We start from the raw sequence: 9,389 nt of genomic DNA, 5'->3' as shown, positions 1-9,389 counted from the left end.
GATGTGTTCATGTTTACTTGTGTACGTGTGACACCATGCTTGGTAATTTAGTTAGTAGGCGAATGTTTACAAGTTTATACCGCGGATATAACTACTATCCTTACTTCGTATGGCATATGGCGAAAGCGTGAGAAGCGTAGTGTCGCGCAAGACGGGCTCTGCAGTGACGATGGCTACTAATTTGCTATCGCCATCGATGCTTCACCTTTAGGGCTAAACTGCGACTTTTTAGAGCGCATCTCTCATAGGCGCCAGTTCCTACGCGAGCGTCGGCGTCCCTCGCAACCGAGCGAACAAGCACTGCGAAAACTGAAAGAGCGAACGCGGAGCACAGCGGGGGATGAAAGACGGTGATAGCGAAGAGAGTGTGAGGAGGGAAGTGGAGGAGGAAGGTGCAGCGGAACCAAATGAGGGGTAAAGCGGAGGAGGAGGGTATGACGAAATCGCGAGAAGAAAAGTGTAGTGTCCCGCAAGGCGGGCTCTGCGGCGACGATGGCTACGAGATGGCGCCAGAGTAGCCCGCGTCGTCTGTTCACCGATGACGCCAGCAATGTCATGCGGCGAGCGCGTCCACCGATACCATATACGAAAACAAAGTTCCGCATGAACGGAGCTCTGTTTGCGGAGGTTTAAATCCCGCCCACGCGTCACCCACGGGCTGGCTTTCGCGATCTCCCAATTAGCGAGGCAGTCGCTCCACACCTCGCTCCATTTGCAACGGGCCGCACGAGACAGATTATCCGCGCTAGGGACGATAACGGGTAATGAAAACACGGCTAGAGCTCCGCTCAAATTTCTCATTAGGGAGTATTGTAATCGTCGGTGAATTTTTTGTTAACGGCCAACAAAGCTGCCACTGCTTCTTAGAATACACGTTTTGCTTTTTTTTGTTTTGAGAAATTCCTCTGAAAAAGGAATCAACCAATATTTATTGGCTCGTCGCATTTGGAACACAGTAAGCTCACCGACATGTAGAAACAGGAGCCGAATTCACAAAGCTTTTCGCTGGTAAGTGTTCTTTGTCATTGGTCGGTCGCCTTTACTAATAGGATGCGCATCACGCTAATAGTATACTTTACACGCTTATTTAGGCGTGCGTTTTTAGATTTTTTTACACGCTTAGTCTAAGCGCGGTCCTTCTCCCCGCTTGCCGGTCATGCCTAATAGGAGCGACCAGGCGTTTTATCTTCACGCTCACAAGACGGGATTGGGACCTTTGCTCACAAGATTATCATGGTGTGAACATCATCCACACTTGCAAGTGACACCTGATAGCCTGCACCCAAATCGACCCCTCTGTTCAGGCGTGAGGATTGCTCGGGTGAGGGAGAGGCAGCGGCCCTCTTTGGCTTGGGCTCTTGGCAGCTCTTGGCTCTTGGCACACCAGGCTGTTGGCAGCTCTATGACGTTAGCACGTAGTCGGACCCATTCTTCAAACGATGTCACCATTCACAGCTCAGTATGGCACTTCATGTACGAAACTTCTATAGTGAGCCATCGATGAAAAACTGTCAGCCCTTCCACTGGGGGGAAGATGGAATACCAGCGAAGCTGTACTATGGTGGGAATTATGTATTTCCAATTATGACTATTAAGATCTGATGGTGTAATTGGTTATTTGAACTATTAAAGAATTATAAATATATGTGATCCGGTGGCTTTCATTTATTTAGTGACCACAGGGTCTATGGCGTTATGGTCGCTACGGTACACCGCCTTAGGGTGTACGGCAAAAGTTGGCACGTTCTTCATAAACACACCACCAACGCCGCGCGCATTCGGTGCGAACGCGGGCAAAACGCCGCCGCCGTCGACAACAGTTGTGCGCGTTGTTTGTGTGACCACACACAACCGCTGTCAAAACGCTGGCTACGTGACGGAACGGCTTACCGCCGTTGTCGACACTGTTAGGGGAGAGGCGGGCGAGAGTCCAGAGAGAGTCGGTGGCAGAGGCCGGCAGGGCTGCGACCATGCGCCGCAGCGGGAGAGCGGGCACGCATGCGCACCGTCTAGGTCGCCTCGATGCCCTCCTTGCCCACCGCTCCCCTTCCACTGGGAAGTCGCGTTTGCTCTCGGCCGTGCGTTCGCTCCCCGTGAAAGCACGCGTCCCTCGCCCTCGCGCCCTTTTACTCGCACATACAGCATACTGCCAATGAGAGTTTTAGGGGCGAAGCTCCTTAGGGTGTGGGTCGTTCCCTCCTCTGTAGTAGTAGTAGTAGTAGTATGTAGCCACCTGTAGTTTTATGAAGTGTTCACTAGATGGCGTTCCGGTTCCGCTTCCACTCCGCTTCCACTCCGGTTCCACTTCCGGTTCCGGTTCCACTTTGTGCGCGTTCGGTGCGAACGCGGGCAAAACGCCGACGGCGTCGACAACAGTTATGCGCGTTGCTGGTGCTGCTGCATGTCTACAGTGTAACTGTTCTAGTACACTGTATGCATGTCCAAGTTTATACAGCTGATAAAACTACCTTGAGTCGACCCCATGGCTGCTTCGCATACTACTCAGGGTTTCCCTACGGGAAGATGGTGTAATTTTCTCTCTCGTTCCCGACGCGCGCTCTCTTTATCTCTCGTCCGTAGCTGTGGTTTACCCGAATGATCCCCCGGTGCTTTGCCCACTCATCATCATTCACTTCGTGGATATGCTGTGATTTTTTTTTCTATTGCCGGAGGCGACCATCGAAGAGTGAGCCTTTAACAGCTTCGCAGTAAAAAGATGGTTGACTTACCATCATGTCAACATTTACTCGCCCATAGTAAAATATAGTTTTTTTTTTCTCATCTCTTGTTTTTCCCAGAATACTTTCATATCCCAGTGCAAGATTACGGGGTCACTCATACCTTCTAACACGTTAACTAACGTGTTCTTTTGATCAGTAGTGAGCACAAGGTCCAAAATCAAATCGCCACGCGTGGCAACCGAAACCATCTGGTGCAAGTAAAATAAAGAAAGTATATGGATACTCTCGTGTTCGTGTCCCACCGACGGCCATGCATGCCCACCAGTCAATATTGGAATAAATAAACTCGCCAGCCAGAATAAAAGGGGACATTAGAAATATTTTCTGCAATGTATTTAGTGACTCGTTTAAGCTTACAATGAGCTGTGTATGTTCAAACTAATTATAATATTTAGAAAAGATACAACAGCATCCCGAGGTGGTGGAGTGGTAATCCCTGGAAGACAGAATTTGGACGCACACGTCAAGTATAAACCGCATGCGCGCGATCTTGCGCGCGACAGCGACAAGCGACGCGATGGAGGTGGCTGTCGCGGTCGCTCGTCGCCTACAAGTCGTACTGCATGCGAGCGACGAGACGAGCGACGACTTTGAGCGACGTCTCCCCGGTGTTGCCGGTATGAGGGCAGCAAATACTCGCCGAAACTGGCGTGACGCTTGCTTTATTAATTTAAGTTGATGTGTTCTGGTGTAAAGAGCAGCATAAATATTTCTAAAGGTCTTGCATTACGTATTATCCTTGCACGTATCAAAATCTAGTCGTTTGCTCGTTCCGTGCGACAATCGGTAGTGCTTGACTGATGTATATCCAGTTCCGGCGTCGCTCATAGCACTTCCGGGCGACGAGCGACGAAATCTAGATTTCTAGAACCGAGCGACTGAGCGAAAAGACCGAGCGATCTGATCGCGCGACGGTCCGTTTCGTCGCTCGAAGTGGTCGCTCGTCGCCGTCGCGCACAAAATCGCTCTCATGAGGTTTGGGCTTCATTGTCCCTAACACGTGCCTAAAAATTCAGGGGATTGCGCTTCGCCCCTCCGGCAGCTGCGACTTGCCCTATCGGAGTCTGTTAGCACCCGCCAAATTCAGCTAGTTTATGGTTTTCGATAGTGCTCCTATGTCAGCGCACGACAATGTATCTGTGGAAAGCACAACATCGGCCGAGCATGCTTCGAGGTAAGCACAAAAATAGTCCTATTCGCGAAATAGGCTCCTGAAATTTGATACTGATATTTATAAAATTGCATTCGTGCTTTGTTGCTCAACTCAGTGTTTCGTAGCGGGACGATCAAGTTTCCGCACAGGCCACTTACTTGATTAGTCAGTGGATTGAAATAATACAGTTTCGTTACGTACTAGGTTATCCAACAAGAGTTTATATCTGTCTCATGTTTCTTTTTTTTTTCGCTTTTGTATTTTCGCATAGGAATTCTCAGATCTTTTCCGATGTAATTGCACCCTGGGCGAAAAAGTCTTTCTCAATCTATATACGATGTGTTTCTAGCTTCCTCAGCTTAATGGGGCGTTAATTTTGATATTTCAAAATTTAGAGATGGTAGGGCCATCTCGTTCCTGCTTACCTTTTCCTAATCTCTGGAAACGCTGAATTTCGCCCACTGGAAAAATCTAAATTCTTGGGGACGAATACTTTGACGAGTGCTTCAGTGTCTTTCCGTGTTTCTGAACACAGTTCACAAATGCCTTTGAATAATAAATATTGTGACCCATACGATTATTTAAGTCATGAAAAGCTAGTTTTTATTAGTGGCACGAGCAGCCAGTGACATTCTTGTTTCTTAAGCAGCGACTTACGGTCGACCACCGACTGCAAGTTTGTTCGAAATTCAAAATAAAAAATAAAAAATAATAACTCCACGAAATTCATGGTTCTACTTAATGTGGATAATAGACGTGACATCTGAGCACAAGTTTAGTTACAAATTGAGTTAGTTAAGTGACAGGAATGATTAGGAAATAATTAGAAATCACTAATTGCCGAACATCAAGTGACAGTATCTTACAGTTTAGATACCAGCCACGTTAACACAAGTTAGGCCAAATTGCTGTGTCATGCACAACCGCAAGAGACATCAGTGACCTCACACACAGAATGGGGGCATAGTAATTAACGGGCTCATTACTAGTAAGAGGGGGGAGGGAGGGCAAGGTCTGTATCACATAGAGTGAACACCTGTCTCGCGGAGCGGAGGGCTGACGTCACATACTCCTCTTCCCCTACCCTCTCTCCTTCACTCTCTTCCCATGCGCTGGCTCGCGCGCAGCTGTTCATCGCGCTCCTTGCATGCTCTGACCTGGGTGTCAGAGGGGCGCGTAAGTTTACGTAAGTTGCTCTTCGCGCGCCGCTCGGTAAGGGGCTACGCGTCGCTCCCTCCTTGCCCTCCTTCGCTTCCTCGCTCGCATGTAGAGGCGCACTGCGGTACTTCATCAGTTGCTCCTCAGTGCTTAGTAGGGGAAGGACGTTCGTTCGCTCGCTCCATCGAGTTCGGTTCGCTATGGCTGTGTCTCTCTTGTACTTTACTTTAATAAAAGAAATTTAACCCAAGGAATACACCAGGGCACACCAACAGCGACGTGCGAGTGCCACTACCAGTCATTTAATCAAGGATTAGGGTCGCCTCCAGCTTTTTGTTTGATTACTTTAGTCTCAGTTTTCTTCAGGTTTTCTAGAGAATTTTTTGCAGAGAAATAGTCCCATATGGTCATATGTCTTATGAAGGTGATTAATGACATGTGATCTTTCTTCGAGTTTGGAAGGACGTCGTTTCCTTTCAGTGAATTTTTATTGAATGTCCTTTACATTTCCTATCATATCTTTTTGGAATATTTCGTTCGAAACAGCCAGTTCAAGTCATTTTCAAAGGTACGCCTTGTGGTAAAAGCAATCCAGAAGATATCGTTTAAATACTATTTCATATTCCTTATATTTAAGGAACGTCGAACATATCTCGTGAAACACCCTATATAAAAACCCGTATGTTCTCATATTGAACTAAATTGAACACTGGGGTGTTGCGTGTCAAAACCAAGATTTGATTATAAGGTACGCCGTACTGGGGGGACTCCGGATTAATTTTGACCACCAGGGGATATTTAACGTGCCCCGAATGCGCGGGACACCGGCGTTTTTGCTTTTGGCCACCATCGAAATGCGGCCGCCACGGCTGCATTTAGATGCGAAGCATCTTATGCTTGGGGCTATGTCAATCCCTCTACCTCTCTCCATCCATCCAACCGCCGTGCGTTCACGCCCATACTGCGCATGCGCATCCTCCTCCACCTCCTCTTCTATCCTTGTCTCACCTCCTCTCCTCTCCTACGCTCCTCTCCTCTGCGGATTGCGCAACGAATGGCAGGACCTGCGGCTCCGCGCGCGATAATGCGAAGCAGCTTAGGTTAGAGGCATGACGGTAGGCGCCCCAGAGGCACCGGCAACAGTCACCAACGCCGCGCGCGTTCGGTGCGAACGCGGGCAAAACGCTGACGGCGTCGACAACAGTTCTGCGCGTTGCTGGTGCTGCTGCATGTCCAAGTTTATACAGCTGATAAAACTATACCTTGAGTCGACCCCATGGCTATGGTGGCTAGAAGGGGCAGTGTGACGGTCGCCATATGCGCGCCATGGGAGAGAGGCGCACAAAACTCGATGACATTTTTTACGCCGCTTGGGGCGCGGCCGCCGTCGGGAGCGCGCGAGATCTTCGCCGCTACAGCCATTGCTACAGCTGCTACAGCCGCGTGTATTTGGCACTGTGCGCAAACTTCCACACGTGCAACTGTGTTTGTGTGACTCCTGGACGCGCACCATGTGAATGATTCCGGATAGCGACACACTATTACCATGCCAGCGAAAGCAGGTACGTGTTTTGTGCTCGGTTGTAAAAGTGGGTACAAGTCGTGTCCGGCAAGGGTGTCGTCGTTTCGAGCTCCCAAGGATGCATTGAAACGGGAGCAGTGGGCCCGTAATATAAAACGGGGCGATAAGAAACTAACCAACGACTGCGTCGTTTGTGAATGTCACTTCGAGGCAACGTTTATACAGAGGACTTATCGTCATGTTATCAATGGTGAGATGGTTGAAATTCCACGCGATCGGCCGCTGCTAACAGAGGACGCCGTTCCTACAATCTTCCCGGATGCGCCAAAATACCTCACAAAGAAAACGCCGACTAGAAGGAAGGAGAGAAACCTGTGTGAACAAGGTGAGCCCCCGACTAAAAGAAGAAGGACTACTGTAAAGCAGCAGGCGCCGGAAGAAAGTGAACAAGTAATAGAAGCACAACATGCTGCAGAATCGGAGTTTATCGAAGCTGTACATACTGACACGATAGAAGTGGAGCCGCAGAGTGAAGTCAGTACGGAATACGTGTGCCGCAACATCAAACTTCCTAACACAAGCTGGAACAAACTATCGTTTTCCACTGAACCAGGGACCGTCACTTTCGGCCTTTGCGAGTTAGAGGGTGCCGAGTTGGATCACCTACTGCTGCCGAAATTGGTGAAGTTTGAACAGGCCGTTGAGCAAGTAGGAACAGTCAGTTGTTCTGTTTTTCTTAGGGGCAAGCTGCACCTAAAACTCAATGTTTCCTCACCAGATGAGGCGCAGTTGGTGCTGAACAGCGCACATTCTCTGGTTTTATGTGCTGGCTGTGGTATGAAACCAAACGCAGTCGGAAAATATGAGTATTTTGCCGGCTTGTACTTTTCGCCTGAGTGCAGCCTAACGTGCGAAAGTAAGGGCCCTTGCATGCACTGCAAGTACCTACGAAAGATCTTGCAAAATCAGCAATCACGACGGAAGCATGGCGTTTCAGTTAAACGCCTTGCAAGGCGTGCCAACACTTGCCGCCGTCTGGTAGCTGCGCAACGAGAGCTGCTGAACGTACAGAGGGAACTCGACATGATGAAGTCGGCCAATGAGCAAATTGGAGATGAAGAATTAAATGAACGCATTAAAAAGTTGCCTCAGAAACAACAGATGGCAATTATGGCATGCTTCAGTGCAGCTAAAAGAAAATCGACATGTGGCATGCTGTATGAAAAGAATTGGATCCTAGAGTGTGTGCTGCTTCGCATGAGGAGTCCAAAGCTCTATGAGCACCTTCGGAAGCAGAAAATTCTTGTCCTGCCAAGCCGAACTTGTCTACAGCGTTATGTGAGCAATTTCAAGAGTGGCTTCGGATTTAATGACACTGTGTTTAAGGCCCTTAGTGCAAAGACTGAAAGCATGGATGTCTGCAGCCGACACGGTGACATCATTTTCGATGAACTGAAGCTTTCTGAGCAGTTTTGGTGTCAACCAAGCAGGTATGTATTGCCTACGTTTCTCTACACCCTACACGATTTAAATATGAAAATAATTATTTGATGCAAAAATCACACTCCGAATTCTCAGTAACAACGTATATGCCAAATAATTCTGTTTGTTGTCGTGTTAACTACAAATTTTTGTCGTTTTTTTAGGGTTTGTTGAAGGATTTGTTGACCTGGGCAGCTTCACAGCAGATGAGCAAAGATCCACATCAGCAGACCATGGGATGGTGTTGCTTTTTCAACCCTTTCAGGGTGAGTAGTTCTGTGTAGTATCTTTCTTGTGCATTCAGTATGATATGTGAGGCACTAGTTTAACCAAGTTGGAAACCGTAGTACAAAACATGTCTTGCGCACTAACTAAAACATATGAAGACATTAACACAAGTGCATCTGTGAAGTGCGTACTTTTGTGTACAACCACGTCAAACAGAGCAACTCTGTGGCTTCTCATTTTTGTTTTCAAGTTTGTGAGCAAAAGCGTGCCATATTCTGGAAAATGAGAATTAAAGCTAAATATTATCTGATTATCACCTTTTTAATGTATTCTGCATCAACTTCTCAGAAAATTGTTTTTTTTCTAGAAAATTGTGCAGAAATTTTAATTTTTGGATTTTTCACATGCGCCTGCAAGGGGTCTCTAATATATCGTATTTATTCACGCTTGTTGACTCCGCTTTTATTTGTTTGTTCTGCAGGGGACTGGGCACAGATACTAGGCGTGTTTTCCTCAAAAGGAAATATCAAGGCAGACATGCTTTCCAAGCTGCTTCTTGAGGCGATTCTTTTGGCAGAAAAAGCCGGTCTCTTCGTGGACTTTGTGTCGTGTGACGGGGCTACTTGGAATTGCAGCATGTGGAAGTCATTTGGAATCGGTGGTACGACACTTTGTTTAACCTGTAATATGCAGCACTGCAGTCAGTAGTATTGCAGGGCTAACTATGTTGAAATAACATTTGCTGGTCCTTGAGCTTAGGAATTTCAACAATCTCATGCGTACCTACTTTTTTTTCAGCACACTCAGGTGGCATCACGTGCAAGGTGTCACATCCTGTAGACTCTTCAAGAAAGCTGCACTTCTGTTCCGATTTTCCTCATCTAGTGAAATGCATCCGCAATACGTTTGTCAGCACTGGGCTCACGACTCCGGATGGGCGTGCATGCATTGAAGTTATAGAGGCAGCATGGGGGCCAAAGACAACAGCTCTTTGACACTTAAAGCGATGCCACATGTAACAAAAGCGCATATCCGACCAAACTCCTTTGAAAAGATGAAAGTAAATTTAGCTTTCACGCTTTTCAGTGAGGAAGTTCTGAAAGGT

At 47.6% G+C, this 9,389-nt stretch overlaps 1 protein-coding gene across 1 annotated transcript; it reads left to right on the top strand.

Annotated features, from left to right (window-relative positions):
* The first annotated feature begins 6,337 nt into the window (after positions 1-6,337).
* LOC125944669 (uncharacterized) lies at positions 6,338-8,760 on the top strand. Its single transcript, XM_049665342.1, has one exon. It carries the CDS (start codon positions 6,599-6,601, stop codon positions 8,123-8,125), a length of 1,527 nt encoding a protein of 508 aa, XP_049521299.1. The 5' UTR covers positions 6,338-6,598; the 3' UTR covers positions 8,126-8,760.
* Positions 8,761-9,389: the final 629 nt, after the last annotated feature.

Source organism: Dermacentor silvarum, chromosome 4 (genome assembly GCF_013339745.2).
Source record: "Dermacentor silvarum isolate Dsil-2018 chromosome 4, BIME_Dsil_1.4, whole genome shotgun sequence".
NCBI classification, from domain to species: domain Eukaryota; kingdom Metazoa; phylum Arthropoda; class Arachnida; order Ixodida; family Ixodidae; genus Dermacentor; species Dermacentor silvarum.
This window is presented reverse-complemented; position numbering and strand designations above follow the sequence as displayed.